This window comes from Olea europaea, chromosome 21 (assembly GCF_002742605.1).
Source record: "Olea europaea var. sylvestris chromosome 21, O_europaea_v1, whole genome shotgun sequence".
NCBI lineage: Eukaryota > Viridiplantae > Streptophyta > Magnoliopsida > Lamiales > Oleaceae > Olea > Olea europaea.
This window is the reverse complement of record NC_036257.1, coordinates 3,785,039-3,798,908: the sequence shown is the minus strand read 5'-3', so window position 1 is coordinate 3,798,908 and position 13,870 is coordinate 3,785,039. Positions and strand designations below refer to the sequence as shown.

Below are 13,870 nucleotides of genomic sequence, written 5' to 3'. Positions count from 1 at the left end.
ACTAATCAAATTAATGCATCAAAATTAATTAATACATTTTGTTTCTATCACCATTCAATTTTTAACTCAACTGACAGTAGACAACGCATTTGGTTTCTATCAAATGCTCCATTTTGCATAACAGACAAATAGGAAAGCTGTATGTTCCACAAAAACAGACATGTACGTTACTTTTGAATCGAGACCAGAATACGATTCAAAAAGGAAAATTAAAAAGCCATCAAAAAAATGAATTAAGCTCACTACTTAATCTTTGCACAAAAAAATGAAGAAGCAGCCAGTAGGAACCAAAATTCCAAATCAATCTTTGCACAAATTATAGACTTACACACTAAAATTCTAGTGGAGGAAGTCGACGATAGTAGGTGGCATGATAGATGGCAGGTCACAAACTTACGAGCAAGTCCACGGGGCCACGGCGATGAGGGGGCGATGCAGAGAGAATAAGAGAGGGTGGAAATTTGGAGAAAATTGAATTTATCATTTCAATTTGATTACGCCCCGTTTGGCCCCCATTAATTTACATTCCATTACATTTTATTTTTGTTTATTTTATTTTCAACCACAAAATTTTTCATAAAATAATATTATAGATAAATCGAAAACATTTTTTTTTCAACCACTCATTTAAAAAAAAAATACTATTACACTCATTTTCATTTTCACAAAATGGAGGCCAAACGAGAGCATAATTCAACGAGTTAGTGACGCAATGCCCAAAACTGGGAGTTGTAGCGCCATTACTGTTCAAAAAAAAACAAAGCCTTTGTTTGATTCCCATTTTGGGGTAAAGAATGCATTTTGAATAGCAGAATGGTGAAAAATGCGTGATTAAAAATTAAGGAAAAATTTTGAATTTACGTGTAATATTATTTTATTGAAGAATGTGTGATTGAAAATGAATTTTAAAAAAATAAATTTTTAAAATAATGTGGCTAAAAGAAGGCAAAGCTTCGTTGCAAAGCAAAAAATTTCTTCAGTCAATGTCTCGTGCCACCAATTATTCAACCAAAGCCACCAATAATTCAATGTTTGAATCTTATTTCATTGACTATTATGTTAATCGTCCAAACATGGTTTCGTGCTAGCATTAATTCCAATTCAAATAATTTACCTAAAAGTTGAATCCGGATTATAACATAAATGAACAATTATAATCGTACTCAAATTCAAAAATTAATTTCTAAAATTCTCAGATTTGAAAAAAAAAAAAAAATTTCTAAAATTTGAAATTTTAGGATTAAAATCAGCATCCCAATAGAGAATCCAGAGTATGAATTCAACCCTAAAATTCTTTCTTTTATTTCAATGGTTTAACATTGAGTTATCTCTGATACTATTTGTTAAAATTTTTATGAAACTCTACATCTCAAAACTTGAAAACTTAATTACTTTATTGTCAAAATATACCATGTCAAGTCACCAAGAGAATTATTAACTACGGAACATACCTTAATTCATTGGAAATGATTCTTTAATACTGTATCTTGAATCTTGACTCTTTTTTATTCTTGAGTTCATGATCCTGATTTTGGTTTCTTGTTCCATAGTCTTGATTTTTGATAACGGATTGCTTGTTCTTAATTATGGGTTTTTGGACATTCCTCTTCAATATGCTTTCTCTTGTATTTATGTGTTTATGAGGTGACACGAAGAATGAGAAATTACATATGAATTAAAGACTATAACTCTATATATAGTTTTCATATGTATTTCGCTCATTATAAAATATAATTATAAAAGAATATGGTCTCTACACATATAATTCGACCCACACTTGATTTAAATGCCCTAAGCCCCAATAATTCAATTCTTTATTAGATTTCTTTAATTTTGAGTTTAACTTTAAGATAGTCTTTGCACAATAAATTACATACATCAACCCAATTGACAAATTAAATAATTTCCCAACATATATATTTTCTTACCTTTTTCATCTCTACTCTTTCGGTTTATATCTTCATTGATGGGTGTAAATAGATTTAATTGATGGAGTTGCAGAGTGTTTTCAGTGAAGAGGTTATACTTGTAAAAGGATAATGATGTGTTTATGAAAATATTTCTTTTAAGTGGTGCGTGTATATTATTTGGTGCAAAAAATAATGATGGTGATAAAAATATATTTACCCTTTCCCTTTTTAGACTAAAGTTTTATTCATTTTGTACTTCTATGAAACCACAGCATTCTAGACAAATGTTATTTATATTTAAACAAAATTATTATCCTTGAATCTGGAAAAGTTCTCTAAATTTTTTATTTAAGGTTATCAAATCGTTAGAACCATTTTTTACTATAAATAACTAGATATTTTTACTTTGCTACCTCTTGAAAATGCATATGCAATAAGATTCAGAAGAAGTTGATAATACCACATAATCGGACAGTACAATGCCATTTATACAACAACCATGCTACTGTAATAGGGAGGGTTTGACACCTTCCTTGACCGATACTCACAAATAGGGGATGGGTCCCACATTTTTTTTTTTTTGCATTTTTTATTCAGGTAGGGCTCATGTTTGTGAGTGAGTGTCAACCAAGTGGGTAAAAAAATCTGACAAAATAGCTTTTTCCTACAATCTTTTTAATACATTATTATTGACATTATATGTGTTGTCAACATTTGATTGGACGAAAAAATCGTCCAATGATTTATCATCACGTGGCATTTGTTAGAGTACCATAATTTTTAGGTTTCTTTTTGTTTATTGAGAAGACAGTAAAAGGTGATCAAGAAGCCTAATGGGACCATTGACGTAATCCAACCAATCCCAAGCCTTTTCTTGCTCATAAGAATAGTCAACATTTCTTAGTCTTTCCATCAACGTCAATTTCACAAGTGTTGGCCACTCGATACGCATATTGTCACCTCAACAAAGACTCACTTCACCAAGTGGGCAGTCGACGTGGGCTCACTGGATACCAACTCCAATTACGTAAATCAATATTTCAAGCTGCACTAATCCAAGTCATTTTGGTATAAGCAGACCATTTACGATGAAAACGATGAGCTTTCTTGATTTAAAATATTAGATATTAATGAGATTTTTACGATTGACGTAAACAATACATTTTAGTAATCGTTAAAACCCTTCCAATGGCCACTAAAAATAAATTGAAATAATTTATGCAAAAAATATTCGGTGCTAGTAAACAATGAGTTTATAAGATATTTTTGTTCTAAATTTCATTTCTTGTCATGCAATCTGAGAAAAGGGTGGAATTTGGTAGTAAACAACCAAATGGAACGTGTTCAACTAATATACATCAATAAATAATAGATATTTACTTGGAAATTGCATAAGCCACGAAGTTAGTCAAACCACCATCAAATAATATAATTGATCTAAAAATACTAATGGCATGTTTGATATTGATTATGAGAATCAATTTTTTGACTATTAAAAAGAAAAATGGGTCTCACATGTAAGTGAAGAAGTAAAAAATAATGGCTGACTATGTTAAGTAACATTCAAAAAATTAATTTTTTTTGCTTGAAAAATCAGAACCAAACAGAGCTAATAGATATAATTAATCATCCTAGTGGGATAAATGATCCTTGTTCAACAAGAAAATTGACTGCCTAACACGGATGACCTTGTCGATTGTAGTAAATTTTCAGCAAATATACAATCTTCTCAAAAAATTTCTTTCTGAACTCAGTCAAAAAGCAACCAGTCAACAAGAAACATGTGGGAAATTTATAAGAGAGAAGGTTTAAGTAAGACTTTTACCTTGCCCAGCAAACATAAAAAGCCGCCACTGTTTCATCATCGAATAAAAAAGAAAATTCCACACCGCGTTTCTTAGGTATTTTCAACTATATATAAGTGGCCACTCACAAGTTCTTATACATATAGCCAAGAACAGATAAAAAATGGGTTCGTTTTTAGGGTTTTTAAGCTGCTTCAGCAGTTCATCTTCTTCACAAATATCTGATGCTATCGTCCGACCTCGGAAAGTTCCTTCTGCAGAGAAACAGAAGAGCAAAGTAAAGTCAAAAGGCGCTCCGATTCCAGTTTCTTACTTTCCAATAAACTCACAGCTTTCGCGCTTGTAACTAAATCTATTGCTCAGCTTATAGTCTCCTCTTATTTTGGCACTTTATCGTGCATGTGTGGGTGTAATTTCTTCGGCTGCTGCTCAGAAAACAGCTAACATTAAAGAATGGCTGTCCAAGAGGGTCTCTTTAAGAGATAAATCCCACATCAATTCTAGATGAATTGTCAAGTTTTAATCTTGTGCTTTCTCCTTTAGATTATGATTTTGTACTACAGCAAGATCCTTGGAATGTTTAATTTATATACCAATGTCCTTTTTTGTGATCATTTACACTCTCCCTAACACAATTTTGCAGTGTTCCTATTTTATTTATTTATTTATCTACCATCCATCTCGAATTTACACCTAATCTAGGAACGTTTTTGTTAATTACTGAACAATCAGATAGTCTTAAACTTAAAAGATATGTTAGTTACGCCTTGATAAAGAACGGCACTATAAATACATGGATTGCATGACTTATAGCCAACAGATTGAGTATGAAAATTTTGAATTGGCTTCAATCGAGATTGCCTCCCAGAAAGTCTTTGGTAAACAAGTTCCACTTTGTATTTAACAGGAATTTATGCAAGATCGATCGAACGTATAGCAAGAATAAAATTCAGAGACATAATTGAAACAAAAAAAAAAATAAAAAAAATTCAATGATTGATTTGTCTAACAAAAAAATAAAATAAAATTCAATGATCGAATCAACTACAAATAAACCTCTTAAATGAATCGTTGTTGCTAAACTATCAGTCAAATTGTTTAAATAATTTGATAGGAGAGTTGAGCATCTTGACCAAAACAACAACCACTAAACCTATCAAACGAGGAGAACTAAAAATCTGATGAGTACCTACCTCAGTACCCATATGAGAAAATTAAAGTCCATAACCTAACACAAATTTTTTTACATGAATTTGGGGACTACAGTACTTCTTCTTAAAGTCCATAACCTAATATAAATGATCAGTCTAGACTTTGGAGGACTGGTATTATGTTAGTATTTTATTGTTGCCTTATTGTTACTGCTAGCACATCGTTAGCAGTGGTACTTCTAGTCGAAAGGCATATTTGAGATGTGCAAAATACTATCATGGAAGCAAATTTTGATAATGTAATGAGCAAATGGAAATTGATTTGGAATTTTAAACTCGATCCGTTACATAATTGTAAATTTTATGTGTTAATATCATGGTAAATTATTAATCTTACAGAATATGACAAGAGTCTAACTTGTGCTAGACATGTAGATATAATGGAGGCCTTGAAGCGCTCATTGCAAGTGTTGGAAAAAATTGGCGATTTGTATGTAAATAAATTATCAATTAACATAACTATCTTAAACATAAACGTAAATAATATAATTCAATAATAATTCAAATATAATAGGAGAGTTAAAAATTTTACTGGTATATCACAAATGAAGACTTTTACTGGTACATCACAAAACTCTTGAAATTTGATTGTTCAATTAATTTTGAATTATCTTGTATTTCCCATCTTTTAATGAGTTAAATTTTTCTGTAGTTCCCTTTGTTGGAGTCGAGTTATAAAATACACGTACATGCGAATTTATTAAAAAAAAAAAGTATTATTTTCACTGAATTCTCCATCGTTTTAATGCTAGATTGCAAGCGCCATCTTCAACTTTGACCTTTTTAGCAGTTTTTCCCTAACCTTCTTGTCTTAATATTAAGACCATCAACCTTTCATTTTTAAGAGCTCGTCGCCCCTATATTGAAATTTTTGGCGGAAAAAATTATAAATTAAGGTGATGTGAAAAATGAATTTGTCCTCAATCTAAAAAAGCTAAGACAAATAAATAAAACAAGAAGGAAGAGAAAAAGAAAAGGAAAAATTTCAAATCCTCTAATTGTTTGGATATATGCTCTAATTCATTAATTTATATTATGTTTTGAACGAATAAATAATAATTTATGTCATTTGAATATTTTTATAAATGTGATTAATATGAGAAAATTATAAAATGTACTTTGATCACGGATATTATTATAAATTAAATTATTAAGTTGTCAAATACAGATAGAATCAATTTATAAAGTGACAAGAAATAATTGATTGTGGCGAGTAAATATAGTCGGACACTGCATTTTAATAAGTTCGTATCATCTTTATTAAAGCTTATCTGATCTTTGGTAATAAAGATTATAATATAACAAATATTATTGGACTTGGTCAAGTAACAATTAATACTTGATGATCATATAGAACTAAATGTAATTGACAATCGAACATACGTCTAAATCCTGAATGGACTAGAAACTTTAATTATATAATCAATAGCTCGTTATTTTGAGAATTAGAATGAAGTAATTAACTAACATATTTTCGTAATGTGGAATCTGTCACATATTTTATAGAGTATATATTTGTAGAGCAATTTAATCCTAGCTCACCAGTCTAAAAATAAGATTGTTAAACTAGTAATTGAAAAAAAAATGAAACTGGTGCTTGTGATATTATATATGAATAATTAAAAAAATAATCGATTAATCAAAATAGTCATTTTTACTTATTTTAACAATTGACGTAAGCGAATTGTTAACGGTGAATTGTTGGAAAATAAATAATTTAAGTTTTAAATTTTCAAATTATTAATTTGTTGTTTCTATTTTAATTTCAATTTAATACAAAATTAAATTAATAATATTATAGTGTAACATACATATTATAACTTCTAATATAAATGTGGTGAATTGTTGTAACTTGAAATAAGTTTCAACTTTTCAAAATTAAAACCTATTAATTTTTAGTTTTAACATAAAATTGAAACACCATTTTCTATTTCAATTTAGTTTTATTACATATTAGCTGCATATATAATAATATGATTTCTATACATATTAACGAAATTGTCCACAAACTAGAAAAATGAAGATAAAAGAGAAAAAGTATAGTATTCTTTGCATTTTTGAAGATCATTGATGAATACTTGGAGGTACTAGAGTCTGTTGATTGCAAGAGGTTTAAATAATGCACCAATGGCAATGTATTCAATATCTGTATTTAGTTAGATTAAATTCATATTATAGAAATTCAATTACTACCTATTGACAATCGATCCTATTTTGGTTTTTCAGTATTTCATATTAATATATGGTGGTGTTTTTAGAATAAATATCCCTAGACCTACTGAGAGATTGAATATCAAGTTTGAGAGTGCTCTTATGGGACAAAAAATGAAATAATTGACCATTGAAGGTCAGAATATATCCAATTTAAAGGTTTAAAATAATTGGATTAGCTATGAACCCATATCAAACCTTGTCAGATAAGTGAAACAATTATTTTGGTTGCATGATTAGAAGTCTTTTATGAATTGTTTGAACAGTTTCAAAACATAAAAGCAAACACAACAAGCTATCTATTTCATGAATTGCTTCTCTTTTAATTTAATTGTGCATTTGAGTAGATAATCTTGCTCAAGATGAACGACAGTTTAAGATTGGGGGTCATGAAGATATTATGCTCTCTTACTTTACCCGGTCTTTGAATCAAAAGATCAAGAATTAACAACTTGACTTGAAAAGTACTAGAAGCAAGGGAATTTATGGATGGCTAGCTATTTACAGATCCACAATAGGTTGTAAGTTAAGCAGGAACAAAGGGTTGTCTCTGAGCAACAAATATGAAACACGAAGTTATAAATCACATATTAGTATTGAACACTTGTTTGGTCTTTGTTGGTTTTTGATACCCAATAAATCCAGGCGACGATTTAAAACATTTGTCGGATTTTTTATCAACACCAAAGTGACGGTTCGACTCGGAAACAATTAATGCACCTTTGGAGGGCCTACGTTTGAGTTGGGTTGGTAGATTGGTTAATGTATAGCCCTTTATCTTGGCCTATTATGAGTAAGTGTTGGCCCAAAATTAAACCTAATGCCTATATACACACAAGCCGCGTGTTTTCTCTGTGTGGGTGTGTATTGTTGCAAGAGAGGCAGCCGAGGGAGGAGTGAAAGAGCAGCTTATTTTTAATTATACATTTTGTTTGGATTCACAACTTTTATATACTTTTCAATCACAAATTTCATCAATTTTTCTCAAAATCTATTGAAAATATGATTTTTTTTTTTTTTTTGCTTAGCATATAAAAGAAAGAAAGGAAGTACTCGAACTAACCCAAATCACAAGATTGAACTGATTTCACGTTTTTCCAAGTTCATTTAAATTTTTGTTTGTCATGAGTAATTAGGTTGTCTATTAATCGTATATTCTTCTTGAATATCCTACGATTTGAGACAGGAATATTCTACATTATATTAGAGCATATCAAAGTTTTAGGTTCATATATCATTTGTGAAGAGGCAGATTATTTTTGAAATATAAATAAAATAAGTAATTAAGTTTTGCTTTCTTAGGATTCGTAGTTTCTTTAATGATTGTAAATCATGCTGATAACATAAATAGTCGGATACCTACCCTCCTTATATAAGACTACATTCAGGTCAATTTATTAGTTGTAGTGTCAATATAAAGGATTTTTCTTTTTCTTTTTTTTCTTTTTTTTTTTTTAAACCACAAATTTTTTTCTCTTTAAATAAGATTTAGGTGATCTAACCCACTAATAATAATGTTAGGTGCAACCAATTTAATTATTTACACTTTTTTCCTAAATAGATTTCACTTCGATAAGAAAACTCATCAACAATAACGAATCATAAGCTATCAATAAAAATTCTCTCTCACGATCATGGATTTTCATCGGATGGTACCATTTGAGACACTACTTGTTATTTATCATAAATAGACCAGATGATTGAAACTTTAATCATTCACTTCATCCCTACATTATGCTATAGTCACTTCAAAAAATATATATTTTTAATTTATTTTGAGTTGAGTTTCATATGAAGAGAGTTCAAAACGTTAGTCAGTTTTCTAGTCTATGTAATTGGGAATGCTCCTATTATAGGACGTGGTCATTGTATTCTCAAAAACAAGTACTCACGAAGGACATTGTAGTTTTAAAAGAAAAGAGTCAAACTCGCGGTTTGAAATGACGGATTTCGTAGCATCAACGACGAACATACTATAATTGCTCATAGTACTCATATTCTGAAGTTAGGGGACTTGCATAATGTTCTACATTTCCGTCGCAAAATGAACATTTTGTACCTTAGCTTTTCTATAACTTTATATGAACATTCCTCTTGTACTTGTACAAACTCTCATATCAATAACATATTTGGTTCAGCCATTTGCTTATATAATCGCACTAAAAAGGGTGTGGTCACTGCAACCCCCTTTGCGAGGAGGCACCCCTTCTCCCAAAGTTACGAGGCTATATTGCCGAATTCCTTAGAGAGAGTTGTTCATATTTCTCAACTAATAAATGACTGAAAAATGAGGTTTCAAGTTCAAGTAACATGCAAAAATACACATAATTGTGAAATGAATCAAGTAACCTTAACTGTGAAATGAATCAAGAAATTAGAACAAACTTCATCAAAGGAATCTGTACGTGTGTATATATCATTAATGACATTGTACATAGATATAGCTAATAATCAATTAAATAAAAAATTACATATTCATTTCCTGAATAACTACTCGAGGCGTCTCATAAACAGGCCGGAGTATTCTGTTAATCTATACCATAAGCATAGTAGTTCTCTTCCTGGTGCTGGTTGTACAAATGAACCAAGATAAGCAAATATGTGCATTCTTTCTATGTGGCCTGGGGCTGGGAGTGAAATCCCTGCTTTCACAAATGGCAGTGCACCTCTAAGAATATGCGCTTGTGTAGAAATGTAAAGGCTTAGCCCTAATGAATTCGTAAAATACATCCTGTTTGGAGCTTTCTTGATGACCTTTATTCATCAAAAATGATGCCAGGATCAGTGCCATGACAAGTGATACCATGAGAAGTTAGAAAGAGGAATGTGTCACTGAATTATTGCACATGCACTCTGGGACAGGATATTTCGTCACGTCCCTTCGTACTTTGCTTGTCCTAAGTTCTGGCTGCCCCAAGGAATCTCTGTGCAAATCCATTATAATTTTGTTGAATTCCGCTTCAGGGAGAGAAGAATTCATAAAGTATCGTATCATCTGTCTTTTGTTAGGTGTGATGGTCTTTTTGTGCCCTGCATAGGCCCTCTGCCCCTGTTTCACAAGTTAAATTCGACCAATGCAAAATAAACGATAATGAGTTGATAAGAAGTGATCTTTTGCTAGATGACGGATGCGATACCTGAATTGCATGGCCCATATTTCCACCATGAGACGCCATAAATACATTGCTATTCTCAGAAATTATATGATCGATAGCAGCCATTAATGAAGCTTTCTTTTCAAATGGTTCAAGCTCCCCAGGCAAGGCAAGGTCTTCCTTGTTATAGAAATGAGGAAATTCTCTAGTCAAAGGTTGCAAGGTCTCTTTTCCACCCAATGGAATCCCTCCGGCCCAATAAATTCTTGTACTTTTTGGTGCTCCCAATGATTTCAGCAATCTAAACGCAGAAGACATATCACTCAGACGGAGTCGTCCTATCCTACTAGTTCCATTAATGAGATTTTCGCAATTCAAAAGCTTACCGTGTGACCTCCAAGGCATTTAAGGGGCAGAGGCCTGCAAGTTTTCTATCGTGGTAGGTCATGTTATTTCTTGAAGTCAAGAGCTTCGGCCGTGACTTCCTCTCATTATTTATCATGACATCGTACTCTTGGCTTAGACCAGGAAGACACCCTGTTCTCACCCATACATCCTTCTCCATACGCAGATGAAGAGCCAGATATGGTCCCTTCCTTCTCATCCTCTCAGTAAGTTTGTTCCCAAGTTCTGAGATATGTGGGGCAAATCTTAATGCGTGAAAAGCCACCTACAATTTGAAAGAGAACTCGATTAACGAACTCTAAATTTCAAGAAAATAGCCAAGGATAAATTCCAAAGTTTGTAGGGGTAACAGCTCTCTATGTCAATTGCACCAAGAAGAGTACACCAACTACCTTGCAGCGAAGCTTTTGAAGATCGGAAGGAAGATCCTTGGAAAGCCTGGAATCAAGGCCACGTAAAAGTAATACACCATCCCTTTTAAGCTGCAGGGTTCCAAAAAAGACATACAAATCAAATTCTTCAACTACAAAATACTTCAAAATATCAAAATGAAAGTAAAACAGGCAGACGACAAAAAAAAAAAGCTGTTCAAATACGTCACTCACTTGAATTTGTCAATAATTTTGAGACGTCAATAGATAAAGTTCAACTATGAAATAACAATCTACCAGACAACTACTTTAGATGTTCACCAATAATTTCAAGGTTTTGATGACCAATCCAATCGGATTGGGAGGTCATAAGCAGATAGACATTGATGTCATTGATCATGTATTGAAATTAGCTACCAATGAAGCATCCAGTTCATTTCAATATATTTTAATCCTTACCATTCTGCTTAAGTAACAAGCACTCGAAAACACTAGGCATGTCAATGTAAATTCTTACCCGTTTAAGGTAGCGTGAGCGAATCCATTCAGGAGAAACATGAAGAGGAGTCGTCTTTTCCCTTGTATGCCTTGTCATCAGATGTGTTGAGGGAAGTGATGAAACTATTCGAACATCATTAGCCAAAACATTCTTGAACTGATCCAAATCGAAAATATCAGAAAATTCACTGCAACAATCACAAGAGTAACAGAACAACTTATCAATTTCCTCCACGATATCAAGAACTCAACCATTTTCAGTGAAAACCAGAAATTTTTCATTGATTAAAATGTACCAAAATGACTTAGTTTACTTGAGTGGAAAGATTAAATAACCATTATACGACATGGTCAAATTGAATAAAGATTGTATATGCATGGCTGAAAAATCAAGAAATGGTCAAAAGAAAGAACCTTTCATCGCCCCATATGACATTGACTTGCAAAATAGGAACAACCAGAGAAGCTCCAAGAATTCTTGCAATCACCACAGCATCAACAATTTGATTCCTCTGCTGATTCAGTCCACCAGCAACCACCACCATTAAATACTTGGTCCGATCCTTCATAATTTCATCAGTTTCCTCTCCATATTTTACACTGAAATCCAAACAAGGCCTATACCCCATCCCCTCAGGCTGTTTCCAAAACTCAATTTTATTATCTGTTTCTTCAATTTCCACAAGATTCAGCTGAGAACTTGAGAGCCCAGTTGATAATATTGTCTTTTCTTGAGGAGTAAAATATATGTTCTGTGTCAGAGGCGTTACTGGCTCAAAGTGGAACCACATCTTCAACATACAGAGAAAACAGAGCACAAACATCAAGAAAACCCAGAATCTTGGATTCTTCAAGAAAGGCCTTAGCTTTAAGGAAGAAATGTGCTTTTTCTTGGGAGATTCTAGCAAACACTCGAGTGAAGATTGTGAGATTGAGCTGATAATTTGAGAAGACACTGAAATATAACTCTGGTGTTTCTTCCTGTTGCTCTTTGTCACAGCCATTTAACACACAAAAAAAACACAGTCAGAGCCCTTTAGAGGTAGTACGATGCTATAAACTTCGTTTGGAAGCTCTGGAGAGAGGGTATAGAGCGAGAAAGTGCGGACGGTGGGAACCAGTTATGCCGTTTCTCTCGCTCTCTCTCGTGTAGTTCAAGGTTTCGTAAGAAATGCTTGGGGATATTTATAGTGATTTTGTCTTAAGGGGAACTAAAGGCCAAATTTTTTCACTTTCAAACTTGTTACGTGCATCAAATTGGTGGCTTCGAACGGTACTAGAGAGGGATTAAGAAAGCTAAAACCATATTGAGGAGAGAGCTAAATTAGAGAGATGCTATATGGACAGGGTCTGTCCAATTAGGGGCCGATACTAGAGAGCGATTAAGAAAGCTAAAACCATATTGAGTAGAAAATTTTAGATGAGCTAAATTAGAGAGATGCTATATGGACAGGGCTTGTCCAATTAGGTGTCGACAAGGCGGCCCCTTATTGGTCAATTATCTACATTCGGGTAGGTTCCTATTCAAGAAGATTTCTCCGTTAAATTATACTTGTTTTGTTACTATTGTTGTTTGAAATTTATGGAGTTAAATTATATTAGAGAAAAAAAAAAAAAAGGCAATATGATACGAAGAAGATATACACAACTTATGTTCACATCTAATAATTGAAAGTTATTTTTAATAATCAATTTATAGATAATTATTACTTTAACAATTGATAACTTGAGTGTCCATTAACACTGTCATCTTTATTATCAAATGATTTTAATATTACAAATTTGAAGAAATATTGTATATTATTTGTGAATACTATTAAACGAAGATTATAGAGATTATTAATGGTCTATTGCATCAAGATTTGGTATTTTCTTAAGAAACTTTCAATGTTCATTTCACCAATTTCCACTTTTTTTTTCTTCTTCCTTATGTCATTTGATGAACGAGTGGATCTTATCATTAAGTTCTTAATAAATATTGAAACACTGCAGTTAATAATACTTCTTATATCAATTGATTATAAATTAAGTAAGATTTACATTTGAAAATACATAGGAACACGACAATTAACACTAAAATATGTGTAGGGCGGTATTGAGCTTTCTCAATCCTGAACGACTTTTTCCTTTACACTTATAAACTATATATCAATTTTATCTACAATCGATGTGAGACAACTTCAACAATCTCCCACGTATACATCGGGCTTTGTGGGAGACAAAACAAGTCTCCCATCACATATCGGGCCCTGCGATAGACCAAACTCATCTCCCCCTCACACAACAGGGCCTGCAGGAGATCAAATCCGTTTCCTTTCACATAAACCCGTATCTTCGTGACTTTTGGATCGGAGACTTGTTGAT

At 32.2% G+C, this 13,870-nt stretch overlaps 1 protein-coding gene across 1 annotated transcript; it reads right to left on the bottom strand.

Moving 5' to 3' along the window:
- Positions 1-9,522: 9,522 nt before the first annotated feature.
- LOC111370410 (O-fucosyltransferase 20-like) lies at positions 9,523-12,796 on the bottom strand. Its single transcript, XM_022992099.1, has 6 exons — positions 11,921-12,796; positions 11,526-11,694; positions 11,030-11,119; positions 10,619-10,902; positions 10,275-10,533; positions 9,523-10,186 (listed from the first exon to the last, which is right to left on the bottom strand). Exons 1-6 carry the CDS (start codon positions 12,508-12,510, stop codon positions 9,950-9,952), a joined length of 1,629 nt encoding a protein of 542 aa, XP_022847867.1. The 5' UTR covers positions 12,511-12,796; the 3' UTR covers positions 9,523-9,949.
- Between the last annotated feature and the right edge of the window lie 1,074 nt (positions 12,797-13,870).

Coding starts and splice junctions, on each gene's coding strand:
- LOC111370410 (XM_022992099.1), bottom strand. CDS start 12,510: ATGGCTGTGACAAAGAGCAACAGGAAGAAACACCAGAGTTATATTTCA. Junction 10,903..11,029: donor TTCAAAAGCTTCGCTGCAAG/GTAGTTGGTGTA, acceptor TTCAAATTGTAG/GTGGCTTTTCACGCATTAAG. Junction 10,534..10,618: donor AATGCCTTGGAGGTCACACG/GTAAGCTTTTGA, acceptor TTCTGCGTTTAG/ATTGCTGAAATCATTGGGAG.